The 27970-nt window shown below is 33.7% G+C and overlaps 1 protein-coding gene across 1 annotated transcript; it reads right to left on the reverse strand.

Moving 5' to 3' along the window:
- Positions 1-573: 573 nt before the first annotated feature.
- On the reverse strand, positions 574-25726 carry LOC118199285 (uncharacterized). Its single transcript, XM_035371102.2, has 4 exons — positions 25580-25726; positions 12381-12560; positions 7303-7465; positions 574-1207 (listed from the first exon to the last, which is right to left on the reverse strand). The coding sequence occupies exons 2-4, from the start codon at positions 12462-12464 to the stop codon at positions 801-803; spliced, it is 654 nt and encodes a 217-aa protein (XP_035226993.1). The 5' UTR covers positions 12465-12560; positions 25580-25726; the 3' UTR covers positions 574-800.
- Between the last annotated feature and the right edge of the window lie 2244 nt (positions 25727-27970).

Below are 27970 nucleotides of genomic sequence, written 5' to 3' on the forward strand. Positions count from 1 at the left end.
CCTTAAATAACCTTGAATAGAGTTTTGTCTAATAATTCAGTCAAATGATCTACATGGAATAAAAGAACCAACTTAAGTGCTTTAGTTTAACGGTTACATACACCACATACAAGAATGCCACAGGGTTATGATCTGCTTGTGTCTTCGTTCTCCTAGATTGGGTGTCACTCTTTTTTTCGCATAATTGGAATTGTGTTTCCCAATATTCTAAACTTGGAATATTTAAAGGTTGGCAGTTTCTTCGTTAAAAGTTGAAGAAATTCTGGTAAAAATACGAAGAAAATAAAAAAAAAAATTTAATCGAAGATATCCATATTGTTCGATATATTCGATTTTCATACCTTTGGAAGTTCGCTCTAGCAGTATAAAATAACATTAAGTACACAAGGAGACAAAAAGGTTTGATCGTTATTTCCAAGTGTTCGTTATTAGCCAGGTTCATTATAGCGGGGTTCCACTGTAGTTGAAAATTATTGAGTGCGAACATGTGATGTCTTTTATGAATTTTATTTTACATTTATTTTGCGAAAGAAAAAAAAAGCGCGTTGGTTATTTCGAAATTAGTTTCTTCTTTACTGCACGTGAGTTGTCTTGAATGGAACATTAAAGAGTGTTAATATAACATTTACCTAGACCTAAATTTAAAATTTCAATCCTCAAGGCTTCACATGTCCAACCTACAGAAATTTCAGACCGAATCTCTAGATTTAATTGGAATGCGAGAATGGAATTCTGAATTATCTTTAGCAACTTGAACAAGACATAGAATAATTTCCCTTTCGGATTAATGAAAATTTCTTTTATTGCAATTTGTCATTTGTCTCGAACTCCATGGGCATTGTAGAGGGACCTTTCCCGGAAGCGTCGGATGTATTCACTGATGCCGTTCCGAACCAGTTCTTCTTCTGCACCACGGAAGCGGCGAATTTCCTGCCCATTTCGCCCCAGTTCACAAAAATGGGTTGCACTCTCTCTTCATAGAATGGCTGCACCCTCGTCTTGACGTTGCTCCACCTTATCTTGTGCTCCTTGCCCCGGCGGTCGGTTGAGGTGAAGCGACGCAAGCTCTTGAATCTTCGAAAACTCTGAACGATGCGCTTACGCATTCGTTTACGCTTAGAGAATGCTTTTTTGGACACACCATCCACATGGCAATTAGGGTCCCCTCCGCAATCCATGGGGGGATGAGAAGTGGAGATTTCTTCATCTGGCGGGAGAAAAATTACCTATGTTACTGCTTAAATTTTCAGATTTTATGTTAATTAACAATTTTGTTTAAGCTTTAACACTTTTTTTTTACTCTAATGCTTCATAACGACCATTTTCAAATGATACAGATTAGTAGAAGATATTAGAGAAGACGACACGAAAGAATTAGAGAGGAAATTTTAGAAATTACGGAGCCCGCAGCTGTTTGCGCATTTAAAAGCTGCGGCTGAAAAGAAAACCACGTGTAAAGTTTTATTCAGACTGGTTATTTTGGTGCAAATGTTGTTTAATTTTCCTTCTAACCATGAATATCTGCGGATTTCTTCGAAAGCGGACTTATTTCCCTTCTGCGGACCACTTTTCCATACTCTTGTCCCCTTCGAAAGGAATTTTTTCGACATACATTTAATACCAGTATACATATGTTTTTAAAATATCGTTAATTAAAATCAATTTTATTTTTATTGATCTTAAACAGTTCACTTAGTTGAAGAAAAATTGTATTTGTTCAATTTTAATTCAATTTTTAATTTTAGTTCAATTTCTATTAGAGTTTGGATAAACTTTATCTTACCAATTAAAAATTAAATAAATATTGGTACTCACATTAAGGATATCGATAAGGCTTCCGATACCTCCTCAGCTGTTTTGTAAATGTATGCTGGTAAGAGATCGGCTCATACATCAAATCGATTTCGATCCTTTATTTTAATTTGAGTTAGTAATGAGAACCCTTTCTTACACAGATACGTAGAATTCGCTATAGTGCTTTTCACTCGCAATATCGACCAGAAGTTAACCATACCTTTTCCTTGGAATTTATGTCCAGTGTCATTAAAGAGTTCCTTTAAGAGTTTTCTTTCATTCGATGACAGTTTGCTATTTTCAAAATCATGACGTAAACGACCAAGAACCCATGAAAATTCTTTATATTTTTCACTAAGAAAAAAATTTTTTCAAATTGTGACCTCGGAGTTTCGAAGTTCGAAAACATATGCCATTGCATAATTTTTTTCAAATAAGGATATGAATTTGGGGCTGAAAATGGTTTGTTTTATACGATTAACTCACAGGCAAAGTTTCCTAGCAAATCTTTTTAATTTTTCATGGGCACTCCGAGCAGTCAAAGAATTACCTTGTAGACAAGAGATTTAATTTTATTTAGTTTTGAGAATACACCTGCAAGATATGCCAGTATACTTAGCTACATCAAAATGAAAAATAATGTCCCTTATCTAGGCGTCATAATGGATAACAGAATCTCCTGATATCAACACATAAAACATATCAGAGACAAGCTCATAATCCTGAACAACTACCAGAAATTAACGGCTGCTAGCAACCGGGGGATATCCCCAAAATTACAAAAACTATAGTACCATACAGTAACAGAAAAAATTCTACTACATGTCGTTTCAGCTTGGAGCAAAAACCTCAATACGCATACCCAAAGACAATTACTTTCTGTACAAAGGCTTTTCCTCCTGGCAATTTCAAAGGTATATATCGAACTGTCCCTACAAGCGCTTTAAAATTCGTAGCAGGTATCCCACAGATCACCGTTACAATAGAACAAGAGGCAACAAAAGTAAAAGTAACACGACTGCGCCAAACCAGCACATTCAATAATATGATGTACCATCCAATAGATTACGAAGAGCATAAACACAATTTAAATCTACGTACATCCAAACCATCTGTACACAGAAAACCAAATAGTGAATTTTCCAATAGACCATTTCTCAATCCGAATCTATATGGACGGGTCAAAAATTAAAATGGGTGTCGGAAATGTCTTCTGGGCCTACAGAATTAATTTACTCTTTAAAACATGGCAGGAAAAGCTTAACAGCACAAATTCTGCATTCCAAGCTGAACTATTAGTCATTAGAGAAGCTGTGAAATTTGCCAGGAAACAACAAGAAAAAAGCGTTATAATTTCCGACAGTGCTTCAATCTTACACGCAATAATCGGACTGAGCTGCTCGCCACTAGTAAGGGAAATCCAATATTTACTATCCTATTTCCCAGAGAAAACCCTTTGGACGGGTTTTCAGCTTCACTAGACAAGGACATTCTGAGAGAAACTTCGGAAAAAAGCACAAAAATTCTGTACAATAGTCAACACACGGATGGTGTTGATCTTACGGCCGCTTCCACTTTGCATAAATGTACCGGCAGCCTTATGCAAGTTGATCACGATTCACCAAGGTACAAGGGTGCCTCAGCGGGAAGACCAAAGTTGTCGAGTATCCTCATGAAGTGCAGTTTAAGTATATACCATGCAGAATACAACTTTCCTCAAGATTCAAGGACATTTCGTTGATAATCTAAGACAACAGTCGACTTGAATAAAGTGACATTATTTAGTTCAGTTTGAAAAAAGAAATTTTCATCGAGACTAATATATCAGAGCACTTTAAGTGGGAGTCTGGGTAAGATCCTCTCAAAAAGGTATCGGCTCCATTAGGAAGTTCAGTTTATAACTTCGGAAAAGCATCTGTCATCAGGATGCCGGAACCTTTCTGATGATTTTTTTCTAGGCTCACAATCGTCGACCTGCATAAAGTTGCCGACATGCTCGCTTACAAGCGAACCTATAGCTATCGGCACCTACAGAAATTTTCCGAATTTCTGGTAGCTCCATCCGCCTTTGGCAATGGCTCATTCTTCCTAAATTTTCGAATGGTAACACCCACTTTTCCCCGCGCAAATTGATCAGTGCATTGTAAAATCATAAATGACGTTGTAACGGTACACATAAGACGAAAATTGCCGGTTGAGAATGTTAACTCCAAGAATTGCGTTCACTGGGCTGACAAAACTTCTTACGGTGACGCACCAGCGCTTTACACTAAACTACAGTGACTGTGTGGTGCGACATCGAAAGCACATTCGTTCTTGATCCGTATTTCTTCGAAGATATCACTTCCACAGGAATGAAAATGTACTCCATCACAAGTGCTTCATATATAACAATGTTGCAGAATTATAGCAGCGAAATGTTTTTAATGGCATTGTATGGATGTAAGATTATGCTCTTCCACACATCACAACGTGTGTCCGGCGAATACGGCAACAAAACTTTGGAAATAGAGACATGTACCGGCGCTTTGCAGTTTTCGTGGCCACCGCGATCCCCCGACCTCACGCCGATGGATTTGGGGTTCTTAGATTGTGCGAAATCTAAGGTATACACATCCAATCCACGAGATTTAGTAGAGTTAAAGGATGTCATGCAGATTCCATCTGCGATTTTACGTTCGTCACTATTGTCAACTATCTCCCATATGCAATACGTTATCGTATTCGAAGGTGGCATGTTGAAAACTTGTAATTCCAATAAAAGGTTTTTTTTCCCTGTCTTCTCTTGTGTTGTCATTGGTCCTTTAGAAAGTTCTTCGTTGCAAATTTTTTGCACCGATAATTATGGTCATACTCATTAGTTTTCCAAGATCTGATCAATTTGCGCAGGAAAAACGTGGGTGTTGCCATTGAAGAATTTCGAAGTTTTCTTCATCATAACCGTAAGCGTGAGATCTCTACTGTTTTTTATCCTCACAGTCTCGAACGCATACCTTCAGATAATTTTACCTGAAATTTCATTTCGGTTGCTTGAGCCGATAGGCCGCTATGGGTTCATATATCGAGGAAATTTTATAATGACCATCCTGTATGTTACACGAAAGAAAGGGATACTTTAAATACCTTCTAGGGAATCCACTCATTTTTCTTTTGTAGAAGATGATTGATAAACAGAAGAATCTTTGATGTGATGCTGTCATCAGTTACAGGTTGACCCAAATACAGGGGAATATTTTTAAAAATTATATTGAAGGGTTCCTGAAACTGACTCTAAATTTGCTGTAGAGTTGTATAAATTACAGGAATATATATATATATATATATATACGTATTTTGTTTTAAAGAAAAGGAAATAGTTGGAACGTAAATGCAAGTTTATAATTTCTTTTCTATGAAGGTCCTAACCATTTTGTATCTCGAAGAAAGTCATACTCAAAGGTAGTACAAGTAAAAAGTACGAGTATTGAAAAAATATTGAAAGCATGACATAATAAAATAAGAGATAAAATATGAAATATCGATCTCCTGAGTGCAACGCTTCAAACAGAAGTTATCAATATATATATATATATATATATATGCATCGTCATCGATCTGATGATATGTTTCTACTCATCGTAATTACAATTTCTAGTCATGACTACTACAGTGGTTATCATAAATTAAGAAAAAGCACAAAAATCACGATTACTGAAAAAGTTACATGTAGAATTTAATAAAACTTACCCACAATATAGAACATATAGTAAGGTATCAAATAACATAAAAAGAAATTACCAGACAAATATAGTAGTAGAGAAATTAGCACATGTTTAAAATGAACAAATCGAAGATGTCAGTTTGCTATAGGAAAAGTACCTTCAATATGGAATATGATCGCCTCTAGAAGCAATACAGCACATGCAGCGATGTGTGATGCTTTCAATTATGCGGTCTATCAGGTCCATAGGAAGCGAGAGCCATTGCTCTTGCAAAGCAGTTGCAAGCGCGACAAGTGTCTGAGGGGGCGGATTGAGAGCAGCTAGACGTTTTCCTAAAGCATCCCAAACGTGCTCGATAGGATTCAAATCCGAGGATCGAGCTGGCCACTCCATGCGTATAATTGTTTCCTGTTGAAGATAATCATCAACGATGCGAGCCCTGTGTGGTCTTGCGTTGTCGTCCTATAACAGGAAAGCATCACCTATTGCCCCGGTATATGGGCGCACATAAACATCAAGGATGTCATCTCTATAAATCTGAGCACTCACGGTTTCCCTTGGAAAGACATGGAGGTCTGTGCGTCCACCCAAAGAGATGGCACCCCAAACACAGACACTGCCCCTTTCGTATGCATCTCTTTCACGGATGTTTGACGGATGATAACGGGTTCTAGGTTCTCTCCATATCAAATAACGCGTACTATCGCTTTCTAAACTAAATTTGGACTCATCCGTAAAGATAACCGCCCTTCATTGATCAGGCGCCCAGTGGACATGTTCTTGTGCCCACTGAAAACGGTCCCTCCTATGGCGTGACCTGAGCGGCACACAAATGGCTGGTCGCCTACAGACCACCTTCGTGAAGCCTTCTACGCACAGTTGACGTTGACACCAACCTTCCAGTGGCTGCAGCAAGGGAGGATCTAAGAAGAATCAGAGTAGCGGTTCTATTCCTGCGTGCACATAATGTCAAATATTGGTCATCGGCACTCGTCGTAGCAATTGGCTGTCCTTGGCTGAACCTCCTAGATGCCGAATCTGTGGTTTGAAATTGCCTCCAAAATGAACCACAGAAGGACTCACATTTAGCCATCTGGTCACCTCTGTTTGACTTTGTCCTGCCTCTAGTCTCCCAATGGCTCTCCATCGCAGTTCTGCAGGCAAATGATACCTGGAGGTCATTGTTACGAATTGGCTATCTCAGATTTCTGATGTCACTGTCACAGTGAAATATGTGGGCTTTCTCTCAAACATGGACTTTTACTCCTCGCAGATGACGCATTCCGAAAGCAGCGCCACTAATTTGCATATCGCAGTTTTACTCAGCTACTCTTACTTGGCAACATATTTAAATTTTACACGGTTTGGCTTGTTTTTGAGGAAGTTATCGCTATTTTTGTGATTTTTCCTTATTTTCCTAAAAGCAGTGTACTTTCTACTTTCGCCTCGCAGTAGAGTTCCATGCGTGCCTTTCAACGTTGCCTCCAATTTGTAGCAAAAACTGATGTTCACTCATTGTTAAGCTGTACTGCTATACTACGACGCTATATCTCGCACTGAAAATCCTCAACTTTCCACATTAAGTTTATTCTGATAGCCACGTGTACTTCATGCGACGTGGAATTGTTCGACTCTGGATAGTCATATTCATGTCCCATATTTTCGTTGAGATATTGGATCATTCATCGAATCTTGAGGCAAACTTTGCCTACCTTGAAGCAATGGTTATTGTCTAGAATAACTGTTTGCGTGCCACTGGGATAAGTTTAGCTAATTTTTGAATGTTCCTATACTTATTGTCATTTACCTGAGGGCTGACTGTCGTCCATTCCACAAGAAGCAATCGGCTCTGGTCGTATGGCTGCAACTACGTCCATCAGGCTCTCAATAAGCTTCCTGTCCTTGCCAATGGTGACACTGGGGTGCGAATTGCGGAGGGAGTTCGCTCGTTCGCAGAGGGCTTCTGCAATCTGGAAACAAGTAACAAACATCAAATCCGCGTTGAGGGAATGAAGATTAAATGCTGTGAATTTATTAGCGTGTGTAATATACTTTATTTGGTGTTGGAGAAATTTTTCACTGACTACTCTATCACAGATATTTCAATTTCTTTTTATTTGAAGCATATTCTGCAAGATACAGCCGCACTGATTTGAAACAAGGAAATTCACTATCATTTAACTTTATCTAATTTGCGGATTGCAGCTGCACTGAAGAAGACAGATGTTAGAACTACTATTTTTCATTTACTCTTAATTCCTTTGCTCACTTTGATGAGTAGATTAGATTAATGAATACAAGAGAACATATTCATCAATAACAGAGTGTTAGAGTATTTATGTCTTACAGTGCTACAGAATTTTGGTGAAGAATTACTTTGCTAATCGCAATAGCTGCAAGCAGTAGATGGATGTGTTGTAAGATTAAACAAAATGTTAATGATTACGGTCAGTTCATTAATAGAAGATACATGATTCATTAATACATAATACTGGAAGCTCTGGTAACATTAATCTAATTAATCTGAAAATTAAATATAATGAAAAAAATAGTGATTTTCCTTTATATCATAAGGAATGCTTATAAATCCCTAGCATAGCACACCGTGTCCACAAAAGTCTTTAACCAGCCTTTATTTCTGCAACCGTTCTATACTGTCAGTTTAAAAAAAATCTTTGAAATAGCGCAAAGATTCATGTTTGAGTATTTTTAAATTCAAAACTATCAGTTTTGTAAAAATTACGAAATTTATCCATTTGAACGCTTCTCCGTTCCCTATGCTTATATTTAGAAAACTGCTATGCTCATTATAAAAAATGAACGTAAGACTGACTCCCGTAAGTTTGACTCCCGTAAGAAAGAAAATGACCGAGATATTTCGTTTCAAGTTTTTGACATGTTTTCGGTTTGTATTCAGGGATTCATTAATAAATAAATTAGGATATTTCGAGGTTGAATTTTTCGCCTTTAAATGCCATTCAGTAATATTCCTTTTGTGCTTTACTAGTGTCTTTAATTAATAATTTTGTTACATTTGATATGGCGAAAGAATTTTCACACAAGTAATTTATAAGTTTCTAAAATCTAAAAAAACTATTAATATTCTCGTGAAGTTTTATTAATTTAGAATTATAATCTAATAATCGTATAAAAATTCATTAAAGTACAGGCATTTTTCATTTCTAATTAATTCAAATAATATTACTAGTTGCTTACGGGACAATCACGATGCCTGCCGATGTTTTCGAGAATACGAATTCAGTAAGATTCTATGAATTTTCTATGAATTTAATAAGACTCTATTATTCGTTTTAAAAATTATATATTGATCAATATTTTTCATAATAATTGGCATAGAAATGCTCATCGCTTAACGTCTTAACAGAATCTTTTTCTAAATTAATATTTTATTTTTATACAATGCAAAAATATCTCTTTTAAATTTGTGTACAGTCCCTGAATATAATTGCCGATTTCTGTACCAAATATCTCGGTTTGTTTTTGTAGTACGGGAGTCACACTTTCTGTGTTTCGTTTTTTATGACGCACTTTTTGTATATAAATATTGGGAGTAGAACGTATAAAAAATTAGATTTCTTAAATCTTACAGAATTGATTTCTTTCAGCTGCGAAAATAAAAGCCGTGTAAGGACTTTTGTGGATACGACTTATAACATTGTCCTTTAATTTATCAAAAAAACTTCTTCCCGTGAAACGTATGAAAAAAGAAAATCTGAAAGGATTCAGATTTTAAGTCACATCAGAGTGTTTTGTTAAGGTTTTATGCTGGCGCTGAACATCACACGTTACCAGTCTGCTCCTGAATTCGCGCTTTCTTACACGATTTTCCTGTCTTTTTCTTTATTATTAAGTATCGATTTCTTTACACTTACGCCACATAATATTCAAGAGCAAAATTACAAAATATTTATAAAAAGCATGTAGCTAGAATTCCCGGTAGAGAGTTAGGGATTGCCATACATGTTTTTATATTCGCTACATTATTTCTTTTAAAACTAGCCCCTCGAACAGCCAGCAACTTAAAGAAGCTATCATAAAAAAGAAAAGCGTCTAAATCATATTAATGTCTAATCATATTAATAATATCAGCAAGCGTCATTTCATAAAAATATTGTTGCGTTCTACGGATTCATGGATTTGGAGTAATTGATCAGAACACTTGATGAAGAATCAAAACACGATTTATTCGTCAACATTACATAAGACAGTTCCAAAAGACACTTTTACAGTCGTTGAAAAACTAATACAGACACGCTGAAACAATCAGCAACATAGCCTTCAGGCTATAACTGTGAAGATGGCTTTACAGCAAAGCACTAAAGAACAGCTTCCTACTCGGTCAATCGTTGCAAAGCTAATCTCTGAACTCAAGACACTACTAATACTACTGCTTCGCGTGCAGGCAGGGTATATACAGATTTAACCTACTTTCGAATATATTCTCGAGAAAACTGCTAAGGATGCATTCTAGAATGTTCTCGCTCCGTCTATGGCATATCGCCAATTCTGCTGCCAAATTCGCCAAATAGGTGATTTCGCGCCAAAATGTGGCAATCTTGCCTTTTCCTGCCACTTTTGACAACCATAAACCCACTTTGCGGGGAAGCCTTCTCACCGCAGCTGGGCATTTTGCAACAATTTTTAATGTATCTAATTAGACATCTCATGATTTAAATGCATTTTTATTTAAATAGATCATATTAAAAAGTAGAAGAAAAATATTTTCAAGATCTGCGTTTTTGCTTTTCACTCACTTGGTTTGCCACTCAGTAACATAAAGTTTAAACTTGAAAGTTAAATACCTTACTCTTTACTGAATGGCAACATTCTTGTGAGTGATCGTGATAAGTATTACGTTTGAGGAAGGTGGCAACACATTGCTTTGAAATAGCTGAATCTGTGGATAAAAACTGAAATATTTTAGGTCTTACATTTTGCCGAATCGTAATGGATGTAAAAATATTTTATCTCGAATTTTCGCTTTTAAATCGCTGAATTTGTTAAACATAGATTTGTTAAATTTATACAGATATGAAGTAAATGAAAAATAAATTCGAAATTCAAAGTTCGGGCTTGGAGGTGCCCGTGTTCGGGTGGAAGATTATGTGTATTAAAATTGCGGTGTTTCTAAATGCTCTCGTTTTCCCACAAAGCGGGGAACATACACACATCAATGCACATTCTTCATGGTTTAATTTTTTTAAATAATGCATCACGATAGCATTTGGTGGCAACAAACTGAAAAGGGATTCGGACACAAAAATTATGCAGCCAAGAAGTGAATTTCGAGACTAAAATCATCTCTGGTACACTAATAATAATGTCTCAAGATAATAACGTTTCAATTACTAATAAATTTTAGAGCAACAACGCTAACGAACTCAAAAACATTTAAACAGTTATATTAAATATCATCAGTGTTTAATTTTAAGCTACCAGTGGCAATAATTTTTTAGGTTTGAAATAGAACTAATTGTTTAAACATTTCCCGCTAATCTTTTGAGCTTAGAAAAAAATGGCAAAAAAATAATTTGATTGTATCATTCAGACTAAAAAGAAGAAAACAAACAAAAAAAAAAAAAAAAAAAAAAAAAAAAAAAAAAAAAAAAAATCTGAAGTCTTTCAGACCTTACATTACGCTCAAAGGGGCGTTTTTTTTAAGCTTTGGTCTGCTGTTATTTCTTAAATATTATGTTCTTCGTACTTAAAACATAAAACAGAATTAAACAGCAATATCACAAAATATTTAAAAGAGCGTATCTTTAGAATTTCCGATACACAGTTTCGCGTGCTAGAGATAATTTTTCTCCCTCACATACAATGTTGCCATTGCTTGCTTTGAAATCGATGAGTTTCTTAATCAAAAACTCATAAATGCTTTATAAAATATGAAATAGATAATAAAACAAATTCCAAATTCGGGCTTCCAGATGCCCATATTCTAGTGGAGACGTACGTTATTCGAAATTTGATGGCTCTAGATACTGTTGTTTTACTACAATACGAGAAACATATATACTTTTATGCAGATTCTTCATTATTTAATTTCTTTAAATATAATACAGGACTCTAATATTGGGTGGCAACATTTTAAAAAGTAATTCGCCGTTTACAGTGAATTAACACAAAATGCCAAAACGAAATTAATAGCCCTTCTGGGCTAATGCTCTTTGGGCTAAAAAAAAGAAAGTTAAGTAAATTTCTAAGGTATTTCTCCCGCCTTCTTAGCGTGCCTCCGTGGTTTAGTGGTCGGCACGCTGGGCGCGTATTACAGAGGTCCGTGGTTCGATTCTTGGCGAAGGTGTTGCTCATTTTTCATGACTCTTGCTTTCAAATAATCTAATAGCTCTACAAACTTATAAGGTAACTTATACCCCTCCTTACCGCATGCTTTCGGGGTGTGACTGGAAGCCTTGCCGTCTAGTACTTGGAAGGTATTGAGTTCAAATCCCAGCGAAGGCAAAAGTGATTCCTCATGTTTCCCGACTCTAGAAATCCAAGTGATTTTACACTGGCGCCTGCAATAAAATATAAGGTGATAATTCATCACCGCTATTATTTGGTATTAGCTCACTGCCTATTTAATCGCTCTTTAAGTGGGGGAGAATGTTAAGTATTTTCTTCCTCTTTATTGCGTGCTTGCATTTATTACTGGAAGCCTTTCCAGCTAGTAGTCGGAAGTTCCGTAGTTCGAATCTAAAAGTATTGCTGATTCTTCGTGTTTGCTGGCTCTAAAGAACATAATGTCTCTGGAAATAAATAGAAAATGACTAGTTTCTCCGAATAACTCAATGGGTTAGCAAACAGTCCGTTGAACGGGATTTTGCTTACTTTCATGAACGGTGAATAGGGAGCAGAACTTACTTCATGGGAGAGACTTCCGATGTTTTCTATGGAGGAACTATCAACAACAAAATGGGATATTAGGGTAGTGGAGCTTTCTTCCATATCCTTCTAAAATTTGACACTCCTCAGGCAGTTGGGAATCTATTGCAGCTTGTCTAGGTAAGGATGCTTGGTCATGCCTTCTAGATAAGCGTTTATCTGTAAGAAAAAAAATATTTTTCAGCATAAGTGCTCAATATACACTGTATACACCGAAATAAGTGCTCAGTATACACTGTGTTTGTGATTCAAAGTTTAGTGGCTCTATATGTCTCAATTTTCCACAATGCTAGGAACATACATACATACACATACATACAGATTCTTCATTATTTGATAGGAAATGAAATGTATTTTAAAGTGTATCAGTTTGATAATGCATTATTAAAAATAAATTAAAGATATTAAATCAATAAAAGAGGTGCATCTGTTGCTTTCAAACAACTCAGTTAGATAATCATTAATAGAATCATTAAATTTAAAAAATAAATTAAAGATTTTGAGTCATGTCGAAAGGCAGCCCTCTGGAAACGGACCTTTCGCGTTTCTATGTGCAATATACATTCAAAATATTACATCTCGTTCAGTAGTAATTAGCAATACTTGCTGAAAGACTTAAATGGCGTCACAACGTAGAACAACGTAACGCTATACAATTTGGAAAGACTCCGTAAAAATGTTTCAAAATTTGAAGTTGCAGTGGCTGAACATAAATTTCTCTTCCGGGAAACCAAAGGTGATTTATATTTTGATACACAGTAGATGGAAATTTTAGAGAAAGTACCTTTATTTCGAGTATGTATGCATCCAAGCACGGTTCAATTTCTAAAATTAGAAGCACCGGAACCTTGAGGAAGCTTTCAGATTTTACATTACGCCCAAACGGGCGTGTTTAACTTTTTGTGTGAACGTTATCTTTATTTATTAAATATCACATTCTTCAAACTTAAACCATTAAGTTCACTTCAACAGTAATGTCGCAAAACTATTTTAAAATAAGCATATCTTTAGAATTTCTGATACACAGTTCCGCGCGCTGGAGATGAAAAGTTTTTTTTTTTTTTTTTTTTTTTTTTTTTTTTTTCCCGTAGGGTGTTGCCATTGTTCGCTTTTAAATCGTTGAGTTTGTTAAAGTTTTACAAAATATGAAATAGATAATAAAACAAATTCCAAATTCGGGTTTCCAGATGTCCATATTCGGATAGGAACGTACGTTATTTGAAATTCGATGGCTCTAGGTATAGTTGCTGTAACACAAATCGAGAAACATGCATACATTTATGCAGATTCTTCATTATTTAATTTCCTTAAACATAATACAGGTCTCTAATATTTGGTGGCAACAATTTAAATAGTGAATCAATGCAAAATGCCAAAACGAAATTGATATTACCTCTGGGCAACTTGTCCCTTTGGACTAATAATATAATTGCTGTCGTACTGCGCTATAACGAAACCGGTTTATAACGTATCTCTAAATATAACGAACAAACCGTTTGGTCCAGTCCAGTTTTCCTATACAATTAATGTTATTTTATACTGCTGTAGCGAATTTCGGAAGGTATGAAAATCGTATATAACGAACTGTTAGTATACCTTCGATTGGAACTTCTTTCGTATTTTTCATACTTTTCCCAGCATTTCTGCAAATTTTAACGATGAAATTACTAAACTCTAAAATCACATTTGTTTAGGATGTTAGTATTCGCATTCCATATGTAAAGGATGGATTCGTAAACTCCATGTTACTTTTATCTTTATCTCTGTTTTTCTCTATGTTCTGGAAAACGCTCTGCAAGACAAGGGTAAACATAATTCCAAGGATAACGAGGACATGTTAACATATCCTAGGACACCATATAGCGTAAGTTATTGTTGAACCAAAGAACGTGACTGGAATCTTTATTTCCATTTAGATTCTTTGAATGAACCACCAGACAGAATCTTATTCAAGGCTGGCGGTATGATAGAAATTTTTTGTATAATGAAGGAAAGAGGAAGTAGTGAATGTTACGATCTTGAGGCTATACCGTTGATACGCCTTTTAGGAAACGAAATTTTATCCTTATCGGCTTATTTCGATTGAGTATAGATGTTCAAGTTCTATCCATTTTGCATTCCTTCGGTCTTTTGCAAGATATAAGTATTCTTTACAAAAGTTATCGAATTTTGCTTTGCAACCATACGTATCTTGGGAACGTAGCTGCGTTATCACTGGAAACTGGATAAGGCATACTGGGAGGAAGTTTTTCTTTTTCGTCTCTTCCATAACATCCAAAATCTGACATATTTCTCGAAACACTTTGAGCTCTGCTTTTGTGTCAAAAACTCTTCCTCGTGGCGAACTGTAAACATAAATCATTCTACATTGAAGATAACATTCTTCGAAAAATAGCAAAATGCATGGAGCCAAACAGATATCTACCCGGAAGAGTGTTCACCCAAATCTACAGTTGGTACACGATGAAAAATTCGAAACGATGTGACAATGTTAATCACTTTTTCCTCCCATTTTTGTATGTGTGTTTGTGGTTCATCATATAATTTTTACATATTTTTGTGTGATAAATCCTTATCGGATTGGATTGGATATAGCAAACTAAAATTTCGGTTCCTTGAAGTTCTTTGCCAAGGGTTCAACTGTAGTAACAATAATTAGAACGTAAGTCACTGTGGCTAGATCGAGGGCGTTTAATTAAGTGTCATCTATCAGAAAGAGCTTGGAAATCATTCTAATGAATCCCAGGTTTAGAGAGTACTACCTTATAAAAGTTTTTTGTCTCTCACTTAAACATCACCTGCTGGCCATCCAACCCCAGTTCTTCATTCCTGTCCAGAGAGGAAACTAAAGTACTTCTCCAAATACCCTTTCGTTCAATCAGAGTCGTCATTATTTAAAACTAATTCCGGTCTCCGATGAATGGGTGAAGTATCACCGCCGGCGGCATTTTCGGAATCCGTTCGGTCTCATTCGGTTACGATTTAATTTATATGTAAATAGAACGTTAATGGAACAGCCGACGAGTCGGACATTTGTCACAGTCGAGAGGGCCGCGATGATTGTGGATATCCCGGCTGGATTAAATTATTAGGAAACCGGCATCTAAGCTTGTATCCTAAGTGTTTCGTTAAGGAGCGCGGATTCATTTCGGGAGTGATTCGTAATCACTGCATCGCCGACCCTTTCGGAGATCTGAAGACGCCGCCTTCGCGACGTTATTCCCTACTCCCGAAGGGATTTGCACCAAGCAAAGTTAACGGATTGGAATTTGAGAAATCTCTCCTCGTTAAGGTGGACTTAGCTTCCCAATTCTATCCTGCTTTCGTGTTTCCCATAAGAGATCTAGAGTAAGTCAGGAATCTTCATTTTGTTGTATCGTATTAAGTACTGCGTTTCACCGATCAGATCATAGGGAATTACAGTCAAACCCCAATGTAAACCTGGTTTATAACTGGTTATATGCCTAACTTCCTATATAATTAATGTTATTTTATACTGCTGTACCGAAATTCCAAAGCCATAAGAATCGGATATAACGAATTATTTGGATATCTTTGATTGAAACCCTTTAGAATTTTTTCCAGAATATCTCACATTTTTAATGAAAGCTTTATCAAACCTTATAATCATTCACGTTTAAAATGCTAGGATTCGCATTCCATTAGCAAAGATAAACACCTTGACATTACTTTTCTTTTATGTTCAAGCCCAATTTTCTCTGTGTTCTGAACAAACATTCTGCAAAACAGGTGTGACTCAAAATTTAGGAGATCGAGGACACAATAAACAAACCTTAGCACATCCTAATGATGTTCTTTGCATACGGTCATGTGATCATCAAAATAATCAACGTAAGTGGGCTCTTTAATTCCATTCGAATCCTTTCAATAAGTTATCAATGAAAATTTAGAAATTTTCGTTAATCAGTGAAAGAGAAAGTAGAGAATCTTAGGAATTTGGGTTAAAAAGTTGATTTACATTTTAAAGAATAAAAATTTTAATCCTTATTGGCTCAAAAGGCATGGTATTCCCGAATGGGATATTAATCTAGAAACGGCATTTTGCGTTGAATCACTATAAACGGCATATCACTATTCAAATTGTTGCCACCAAATATTATCGCCCTGTATAATATTTAAAGAAATTAAATAATGAAGAATTAGCCTGAATTCATGCATTAACATACATCATTCATGTTTTAACATACAACCATCAAATTTTGAATAACATAGTCCTCCACCCGAATGTGGGTACCTGGAAGCCCGAATTTTGAATTTCGAATTTTTTTTATTATTTTATATTTGGTAAAACTTTAATGAATTTTTAATTAACAAACTCAACAATTTGAAAGCGAGCAGTGGCAACTTTGTACGAAAAAAAATTAAGGCTGCATCGGGAATTCTAAACGTGTACTGCTTTGCTGCTTTTAAAATTTTTGCAATTTTGCTGTCGAATTGTGAGTGGCATAACGAAGAAAACGATGCTTAATAATAAAGGTAAAATGACAAAAAAAATGGGTTGGTAAGAGTGAGGTAACAGTAGACTGGTAAGCTGCGAGCTCAGCGAGAGCGTAAAAAGTCATAACAAAACCTTCCGGGCGACTGTTAAAATCAGAACACTTTCAGATTTTTTTTAGTCCAAAGGGATTTGAATCCCGAAGGACTATTAGTTTCGTTTTGGCATTTTGCGTCGGACGGATAAATGTCGGTTCACTTTTCAAACTGTTGCCATAAAATGTTAGAGTCCTGCATTATATTTGAAGAAATTAAATAATGAAAATCTGCGTAAATGTATGTATATTTCTCACATTGTCATAAAATAACGGTACATAGAGTCATCGAATTTTGAATAACGTAATCCTCCAACGAATATGAGCATGTGGAAGACCAAATTTGAAATTTGAAATTTGTTTCATGATCGATTTCCTATTTTTTAAAACTTTGACGAATTTTTGATTAACAAACTCAAGGATTTCAAAGCGAGCAATGGCAACGTTGTGCAGAAAAAACATTTTTATCTCCAGCGCGTGAGTCTCTGTATCGGAAATTCTAAAGATATGCTCGTTTTAAAACTATTTTGAGATATTGCTGTTGCACTGGATCTTATGGTTTAAGTGCGAGGAACATGATATTTAATAAAGAAAGGTAACACACAAAATGTTAAAAAACGCCCCTTTGGACGTAATTTAAAATCTGAAACATTTCAGTTTTTTTTTTTTTTTTTTTTTTTTTTTTTTTTTTTTTAAGTCCAAAGAGGCTTTGTCCCTGAAGGACTACTGTTTTCGTTTTGCGATTTTGCGTCAAATCACTATAAACGGCACATAACTTTTCAAATTGTTGCCACCAAATGTTAGAGTCCTTCATTATATCTGAAGAAATTAAATGATGAAGAACCTGCATAAATGTACGTATGTTTCTCGCATTGTGATAAAACAACGGTACCTAGAGCTATCCAATTTTGAATGATGTAATCCTACTCCGAACATGGACCTTATAAGAGATAGACTAACGCAGTGGGGGGGGGAGCGCGTGTCACCCACATGTCCGCAAGAAGGAGTAGGAACTATCTGGCTTACTTTAACACTGAAACCTATGGCGTTTGTATCACATAATTATTTTTAATTATTAAATGTGATACGTTGTATAGTGATGAGGTTAAGAAAGTCACAGGTTTTTCAATTAAGATTTAATATATCTCATCTAAGAATTTTATACTGCATTTTTGCGCATTTTTTTTTCACGCGTAATTCTTGTGCAAACATCTTTACTTTGGTAAAAACTCTAAACACAAAATTTATGAACTTACTTTTACGTGCAAATAAAGTAAAATTGAATAAGATTGACAGTACATGATGCTTTGAAACAAATAAGGTAAAATTAAACAATTAGCAATTAAAATTATAATACTTTGCAAATTAAATTAAATTGTTAATTAATAATACATTGCAAAACGATTATTTATTTGATTATATGATCATTAATTATTAACATTACAAGAGGATTCTTATTTTAATAATTTATAAAATTCGGAGCATAAACTTTTGTGAGTGTAATTTGGGGGGGGGGAGGAAGATAAAATGAAATAAAATCTGGAAGCACTCAGATTTTATATTATGTCCAAAGGGGCGTTTTTTAACGTTTTGTGTGTTATACCTTTATTTATTAAATATCATGCTATTCGCACTTATCTTTTTGTACAGTGTTGCCATCCTTCGCTTTGAAATCGTCGAGTTTGTTAATAAAAAAATTCGTTAAAGTTTTACAAAATATGAAATAGATAATAAAACAAATCCGAAATTCGAAATTTGGGCTTCCAGATGCCCATATTCAGGTGGAAACGTATGTTATTCAAAATTGGATGGTTCTTGGTTTTATCACAATGCGAGAAACATACATACATTTATGCAGATTCTTCATTATTTAATTGATTTAAATATAATGTAGGGCTCTAATATTTGGTGGTAACAATTTGAAAAGTGAACCTACATTTATAAGGAACCAACGCAAAATGCCAAAACGAAATTAACAGTCCTTCTGGGCAAATTGCCCGTTTGCAGTAAAAAAGCAAAAATCTAATAGTTCATTTTTTTTCAAAACTTTTTGAGTTTTAATATTCATAAATTTTAAGTTACTAATCTTCAGTTATTTGTAGTATGATTATGTTGTATTCTGCATATTATAAAGATAAATGTAAGGTGGTCGATGAATGAAACCATTCTTTAAAGAGGGGTGGATGCAAGGAAAGATTTGGGAATCCTTTATATAGATAGAATGACAGAGAGATTTAGAAAAGGTTACAACTCTGAAACTTGGCATTACATTTGTCCTCTAGTTAATGGTGTGTAATGGATATGATCGGGACGCGGAAAACAGAAAAATTAAATTTTGCGTATTTATAATATTAAAAATAACCTTACAACAATTTCCGCTTTCAGAAGTAGGATATATCCAACGAACTAATTTCTCTGGTGGGCTGAAGGTACAAGAATATTTAAAAATTAGAATTCTGTAGAACAATTTACAATAAAAGACATCTGACCGTGTAGGGTTAATAAACTGAAATCAGTTCAACAAAAGTTACCAAAGCGAATACCTAGTTGCTGCAGACAGATTTATTTTTTTTCCTCTTGTAGAGCCGCGACGAGGGAGAACTTGTTTTACAGGGGCAGCACTGTGCTCTGTTGCAATCATATCCGGACTACACTTATCGAGAACTCAATTTATCATAATATTCTTTATCACTTATTCTTTTTTTCTGAACCATTTAGAACCGTAAGCTTGCTCTTCATTTATTTACATAAATTTTTAAAAAATGCGAAAGAGATAAAACACCATATTGTATATTTTAAAAAGCTGTTAAATTAATTCAGATGAATATGTATAAATGTTTATTAGTTTAAAATGGAAATAATTTTGAATAATTGATTAATGTGTCATACACATTGATCCCAATTAATTTAATAACAGGCAATCACATGGATGCATACACACACACACATACATGCATATATATATACGTACACATACACATACATACACACAAAATACTTATATATAGAATATAGATAAATGGATAAATACAAAGTTTCTTTGTATCAAGTAGTAGTATTTAGTAGTTCAAAACCTAACGGAGAAAAGAATGAAGAAAACATTAAATTTCTTCTAAAGTTATACTAAAAGAAATCCTTACGGAGGAATTCTTTCAAAATGGAACATTATTACAGCAAAAAATTAGCTGAATCCGTACCATGAAAACTGAAATCCGCATGAAAAAGTGTAATTTTAGCTAAAGGATATCCAACTAAATATTTAATATCCCGTTATATTAATGTTTTTACTAAACATGAATTATTCGTTCCAAGCGTGCGAATCCTACGTAAGTTCATTTTCTGAACCTTTTGAATATTTATTTTAGCCCAAAAGAACTATTAGTCTCAAAAAGCGAATTTCGTGGTCCACTATAAATGCGTTGTTTCACTTTTCAGTAGAACCTGTTGCCATTCAGAAATATATTAATTTATTATTCTTTCATATTTAATCTGCCTGTTACTGATAAACAAACTAAACTATTTTAAGGCAGTAGATGCAGTTCCTAAAAAACATTAGTTTTTATTTTTAAAGTTGATTAATTAAAACAAAAATGTATTTTCATGATACATCTAATTTAATATATTTTTTACTTTTTAATCATATTGATTTAAACACATTTAATTCAAGATATATCTAATTGTTAACTATTTTGATAGAATTACATCACTTTTACACTTTTAAATATACAGAAGATATATATCGTTCCCATGTTAGTCTAAATACATATAAATACATATTCGTCTAAATTCTATAAAATGTTTCGCTGTTCCACCTGAGCCCTCCTCTATTGATAATCTCTCCTGATAAACCACATTAAATTTTAAGCCCCAATGGGCGAACATTAAAATTTAAATCCTTTAATTTTTAGTTATTATTACTATTTTTTTTTTTTTTTTTTGCCAAAACCCTTTTAAATAATTTATTTTTATCAAGAAAACTTTAAAAAATGATGATCAATAGCGAAAGAAAAATAAAGTCATTTTGATAAAATTTAGTAACTGATATTTTCAAACATAACTGAAAAACACACGTGTCCAAAAACAAATTAGAGTCACTATAACTATTAGTTCCAATTTCATGCTCACTTTTGTCAAAAGCACAATAATAAACATATGAAAAAAATTTAAACCTCTAACTTAATTACAAAAATTTGCCTAACTCTTTTATATTTGAATGTCAAGGAATTATGAACATCGAGAAAATCATTTACTTTTCAGTTGTATAATATACCAGTTTAATGCGTTCTGGAGTTCGAGTCCTGATGAGGATGTTGCATACTATTTATGGCTTCAGCATCAAAAACCTTAGTGACGCTACACAATCATCACTTCATTTGCACTTTTTGTCAAAAAGAAATAAAATAACTCGATATTCCATCAGGTTATGCCATTTTTAAAACTATAAAAATTAAATTTCATCATTTCAAAAATAATAAATAAATGGGACTTGTCGTTAATTAGTAGTGCCTTGCCTTGTTAACTTCACGTATGGAGCAGTTAATATACTTTGATAAACAAGAAATAATTTCTAAATGTAAATGATGATTCTTGTGCTGTATTTTCAAGTAGAACAAAAAATTATAACAAGAAGCATCGCATGCGAAAACAGTTCAAAACTTTCGAATGTCCGATAAATTATGTGAGTTATTGATTAACATGCTTTTAATAAATAATTTTATCATAAAAATATTTTTATGGTATTTAATTTGAAACAAGCAAGGCTTAAAATCGAGTAAAAATAATATATTAGAAAAAAAATTTAAAGATGTTGTTTCGATATTTAGTACAAGACTATGTAAATAAGTTTCAACAATACAAGTGTCCGAAAACAAATGAGAGCCATTGTTTGTATGTAATATGTTCTCGCATTGCGAAGAAACGATGGCAACTACAGCCACTAAATTTTTAATATACACAATCGTTCATCCAAACATGTGCACATCGATTTTGAATTCCGAGTCAGTTTCATATTTGATATTTTGTACGAATTTAATGAATTTTTGATTAACAAACTCAAGCAATTTAAATATTAACAGCGATAACACTATACTAAATAAAAACATTTTTATCTTCGGTACGCCAGATTGTTACCATTCTGAAAAATGTAAAATATTTATGTTTCAATTTTAATCAACAAACTTTGCTATTTAAAAGTGATATGTTGTCACTGCTTCAAATCAAATACTTTCAGTTTCCACGCGCCTGAATGCTGCCATTTAGTAAAGCGTAAGATATTTAATCTGCATATTAAATCTGTCTCCTATTAACTAAATGATTTAAAGGTAATAAGCACAGTTCTTTAGAACACTTTTTCTACTTTTTATTCTGATCGACTTAAATAAAAATGCATTTAAATCATAAGATTCTAACAAGAAATATTCAATATTTTTATGAAATGAACTAGCTGTGCTCAATAAAATCATTACATATGTTTTGTTTATGATAACTATTTTAAATAAGGTTGTACAAACGGCTAGTGTCTTTAAATAGCTCCCTTCTCATATTATAAAAAGTTAATTTTTAACTACTGAAAAAAAAAACTGGTATGGTTTTTAAACTGAAGGTTATAAATTTTTTCGATGATAAATTTCTATATTTTTCAAAAGTTTGCAGCAAAACATTAAGATAATAAAAAATTTGACAGTTTGGTAACTGTTTTTTGGCACTTAACAGAAAAATAGTCTCCTTAACATAAAAATAGTGATGCACTGTATAAAAGCCTTATCTTTCCTTTACTTATTCTGCGAATCAGTGCTTTCCCATAGTATGTGCTTTATAAAATTCTATGAATATTCCTAAACAGTTATGGTTACGTCTATAATCTCTTCACTCCAAAAATTTTTGTCTTACACCACTTAATGTAACTGCAGTCAGTTAACATCCATAAGCTTTTTAATATATGTTGATACTTTTATTTATTTAATTATTTATTACACGTGGGTAATCTTAGCAACAGAATGAATTAAATTAGATCGCTCGCATTACAATAGATTTGTATTTTGGCCTGTAGAAGAAAAAAATGTCTTGAGTTATGGGGATTTTTCAATCATTCAAGCAGGTTGCAGTCACAATGAAAACTCAAAATAAACATGAAATAGAGAAATCAGACAGATTTAACCCAGAGGAAAATGACTCATCAAAATTATCTCTCAGATTCTTCTTCCGTGCCTCAACAGTGCATAACGGGTCTTGGTCTCCTTTAGAATTTCATTCCAGGCTGTTTTACTTTTGACTGAATCTCCCAATTAATGACCTTTAAGTTAGATAAGTATCTCTCCAGACAAGTCTAGCCATCCGAATTTCTGTCTCCCTCTTTTTTGAGTGCTTGTTGTCTTTTTGATAGTTCTTTTTTCGCATATGCGGATTAGATGATCAGCCTATCTTAATTTTTGAGTGTTGATAAAATTTATGATGTCTGGATACCCGTACGTCATGTACACTTCTGCATTGTTTCTTCTCCAGATGTCACCTATTTCAATATCTCCAACAATTCTTCCCAAAATTCTTTTCAAGTATATCTTTTTTTCTTCACTCACTCTTCTCTCAAATATAAGTTCAAAATCTTAAGGTTAGAGAGATCAGCAGGAGACAAGAGGCACAAAAATCCTTCATCTTTAATCGAGCAGAGCATTTTTCATGTGCAACACCAGTGTGTTAATGCATCTTTACTCCACTCCTCCAGAAAAAGTACTCGTATATATAATAATGCAATTCCTGCTATGTTTCCGGGACATTTGTTGCTATATCTTCGGTACTTCTTTGTTAAAGCAACATTCGAGCTTTTGGCATTTGGCCAGAAATGTGCAAATCTCAAATGTCACCGAAGGCTTATGCGTCAGCCACTTTAGTAAGGAAGTATCAATTCTCGAATTTGAATTAAAGTCAGTTTCTTTTTTTCTTGTGTATTCAGAAAGGCTGCAAGCAAAAATCTTCTCTAGATTTACCTCGCAGATATTTATGGATGATACTTTACCCGATTTGGCAGCGCGTAAGACAGGATACCAAATTGTTAACATCTACCATAATTCTTTAATATGTTAACTGAGCTTGTGAGTAGAAGGAAGGATTCTAACTGGACAACACCTGCAAAAAAATTTAGTACATTTGATATTTGGAACAAGCAGAATATCTGTCAGTTCCAAAACAACGTGTAATTACTGCTCAGTTTAGAAACCAATGTAGTTTTTATTATATCAAATTTAGCCTTTTAGTAAATAGAAGCCTTTTTATTGTAGTCTATGTGAAAAAGATGTTCTATAATAATAGCCAATGCAGATTATTCAAAGTGAACTTTACTAATTTGCATTTGTATCCATTTAGTGTGTTAAATTTCACATTTAATAACTGCTCACTCTTACATGTACTGTCTACACAAGAAATACTCATCAAACAGAATGAATTTATCTTATTCACAAAGAATATATTCAATTTATTCACATAAACCTTTTAATATTAACAATGGATGTAATCAGATCATACCCAATATGTATTCTGAATCTTACATTTTCAAAATCAAAAGAACGCCAGCACTGAAATAAGAAAACACTAGAGTCATTGTAACACTTCCAGTCCTTCTCATCTCAATTAAAAAGTTATATACACTTGAATTCTCTTAATCCACATGTGCTAGTGTATGCCTAATACTCGAGGCTAATTGTAACTTGAGTCGTTTTCTCGATGTAAAGAGCGATAACATGCCGTGAACATCAATCCAAATATTAATGCGTGATAAAAATTGTGAAAGTGAAATGTCAGCGATTCATTAAACTCATAAAACGAAAGCACTACGAGATTTCCTACTATTACGCCATACATTTATAACTGTGAAACAAATGTAAATTAAAACGTAAATAACATGCGCTCACATGCATGAAGATTTAATGTCACAAGAGCAATAGAAGCTCATTGGTCCATTTTCAAAACTCCTTCCCCTTTTCAAAAAGTGGCTACGTTGATGCGAACTTGTGAAATATGCTCGCGGTTCACCAATTTGAGACAAATGGTATAAAGAACAAAGTTATCTGGTTAATTGAATAGATAAAGCTCAAGTTGGCTGCCTGCCTAAGAGGAGTTATACTTTACGTGGATGACTTTATAAAGGAAATTAGCTGGTACTCGTATTACACACGGGAAAAAACACAAAAACTCTCATACAGCCAATCCGTTCACTGGGATTCGAGCCCGAGGAACCAGTGCTCGACGGTGTTCAGCAGCTTCACCCACTCGGCTGCTAGTTGGTCATTATTTTATAAGGAAAGTTGTCACCAATAATCGCCAAAGCCACTCATATATCTCCAAATAATGATAAACCGGAGTATTACACTGAGTGCTTTATTTTTTCAAGCATTTGAATTTCGCTATAAATATATGTACGCAGGATATCTTGTACTCTATATTTGGTGCTATTTACTGTTATTGAAATATTCTATTTACTGATTTCTTAGAGCTCAAAAATAAATCGGTAGCCATTACATGCAAGTACTCAAAAATAAATCAAGTAGAAAGTTGTAATCTCGTGAAATTTCCTAATATTAGAATACCTGAAATTTAAATATTAACTTTTTTGAAATATAAATTAAAATAATTTACCTGAGTTTCATATCTCCGGGTTATAATGGGGAAAATAGCTTAATAATGCTGTGTCGAGGCTGGAATTCTATAAGTACGATATAAGAAAATCAGTTACAGTTACAAATGTAAATGACTTTCGTTCGGCTAAATTGTCAAAAGCATAACTGCCTTTGGCAATTTATTAACCGGAAAAATAAAAAGATTTTCCGTTTATTGTAAATTTCGCTGAAAATGTGTGATCTTATCTCGCAGTGTGATACTTCGTGCAATATTCTCAAGCTCAAATTGCATGCGGGTCGAATGCACCATCTGAAAACAGTTGACGGGACAGATTTTTTTTATTGAAATTTATTTATCATCAAAATAAAAAAAATATGTATTAACTAAATTTTAAATTTACCTTAATAAATATTTATCAAAACGTATACAAGCATTCATTAATAATAATAAAGCAAATTAAAAAATTCAAATTTATATTTCCTATCTGAAATCTAAAGACTGGTACCTGCAAAATATTTTTCTTAGTTGCACTTTGTAATTCAAACATATTGGCAGCTAAATGCTAATAATTCAGTCTGATTTTTATTTCAAATAATTGTATTATATTTTAATTAATCATTAAATAACATATGTAACTTAGCTAGGCGTTACTTGTGTTCTGTGAGATGAATTATCACCACCAGAATATCTAATCATTAAACAGACAGACATAAAACATTTCAAGTTTATTGTGCCTCAATTTTCCTCAGCTCACAATGCCTCAGCTTTTGTGAGTAATTAAATTAAAAGATACTTACGTATTAAAGCAATCACTTTGGTGTAATCTGACGATTTTTTACAGATGAAAAGGTAAAAGTTACTTATTGGGTGCAAGTTAGTGTTTCTCCTGACCTTTTTGAAAAAAGATTACCATGTCGATATTTATCGTAAGTCGGAAAACATTATCAACGTATGAAAATACAAAGAACTTTAGGAATTTAAAAAATACATTTTAACTATTAAATAAAGATTACGTGGTACATTAGAAAGTAAAACATTTACATTCCTCTCAAAATATTTCTGTAATTTTTACCTGTTATTCTATTTCTGCAAATTTTTTCCGCCTACAACGATCTGTTTTCGGCTTAAAAAAATCAGATAGTTGAAGAGAAGCAAAATTCAGCAACACCGGCTATTTATCAAACATCCATGTTGTTCCCGTTAGAAATTTTGCAGCAAAATTCTGCATTCCTGTAGAAAAGTTACCTCAGTTTCATCCATTGTCTGGTGCATATTTTAAAATTAAATTGAAGATGAAAGATATCACTACTTGTTTATAAAAACCGTCGGAATTTGGAACACATCAAAAACAGTGCAAAAGAAAATGGGGAGTTGCTTGACCAAAAAATTATTATGAGCATGATTGCCTGAACAATGGTGGTGTACATGATTACCAAAATTTGGCACATTCTGAAAAATCTGACGATTTATTCTAAGGTAGTTGAGATAACATGTAATATACAAATATAAATTTATCAGGTTTACATGATAAATGTAGACCTGGTTTAACCTGGTTTAAACTCAAAGCTTTCATTTAAAATGGCTATAAATTCAACCATTTAAATCTACTTTGAGTAGCGACCACAAACTTGCCTAGACCGCGAGAGAAATTCAAATACACCAAAACAAGATCTAACCTCAGTTCACAATATTCAGACCAAAGACCAGTATTAGCTTCGCTAACAGACTTCGTTTCAATCGGCAAGGCAAAGAACAACAGGTAAATCTCTCATACACCTCTTTCATGCTTTGATGCTTGGTCAGTATACTGGCCTGCAGCAGATGGTAGTGATCCCTACTCTTGCTAGTTATTGAAAGAGTCCCATTAGGGCCTTACTTGTGATACAACCGTAAAACATATTCTTCAAAAGAGATAAGTACCTGACGGGGACAGAAGAGATTGAAGTACTTTGCTTCTAAAAATTGAAGACCGGGTAGGTCTGGCTGGTCAATGTCGATGCTGTTGTTCTAACAGAATTCATATATTTGCAAAGACACAATATCAAACTGAGTAGTAAAAGACAAAAAGGAAAGAAAGAAATTTTAAAAAAATTGACGTTCTCCCGAAAGGGTTGTTTTAAAGTTTAATAGGGTTTATCAGCATAGATCATCACGATGACCCAAATGGAATAGAAAAACATTTTATAAATAATAAATGAATATGCATTTAGACTAACATAGGAAATTTTTGCATCTTTTATTTATTTGAAAAGTGAAAAAATATATAATGCAATTCTAAAAAAATATTTAATGTTTTTAATTAGATATATCATGAAGGAAATGTATTTTTATTTTACTGAATCAGGTGCAAAATCAAAATAATAATAATAATAATATCTTTAAAAGCAACATTTATTCCTTTTAAACTAT

The sequence above is a fragment of the Stegodyphus dumicola genome, chromosome 9 (assembly GCF_044657685.1).
Source record: "Stegodyphus dumicola isolate Sdum_Otavi_A_Nest chromosome 9, ASM4465768v1".
Lineage (NCBI taxonomy): Eukaryota > Metazoa > Arthropoda > Arachnida > Araneae > Eresidae > Stegodyphus > Stegodyphus dumicola.

Excerpts from the sequence above, each read along its gene's own strand:
- LOC118199285 (XM_035371102.2), bottom strand. The coding sequence starts at position 12,464 with ATGGAAGAAAGCTCCACTACCCTAATATCCCATTTTGTTGTTGATAGT. Across the intron at positions 7,466-12,380 it reads TCGGAAGTCTCTCCCATGAA|ATTGCAGAAGCCCTCTGCGA; the intron begins GTAAGTTCTGCT and ends ACTTGTTTCCAG. Across the intron at positions 1,208-7,302 it reads GGACGACAGTCAGCCCTCAG|ATGAAGAAATCTCCACTTCT; the intron begins GTAAATGACAAT and ends TTCTCCCGCCAG.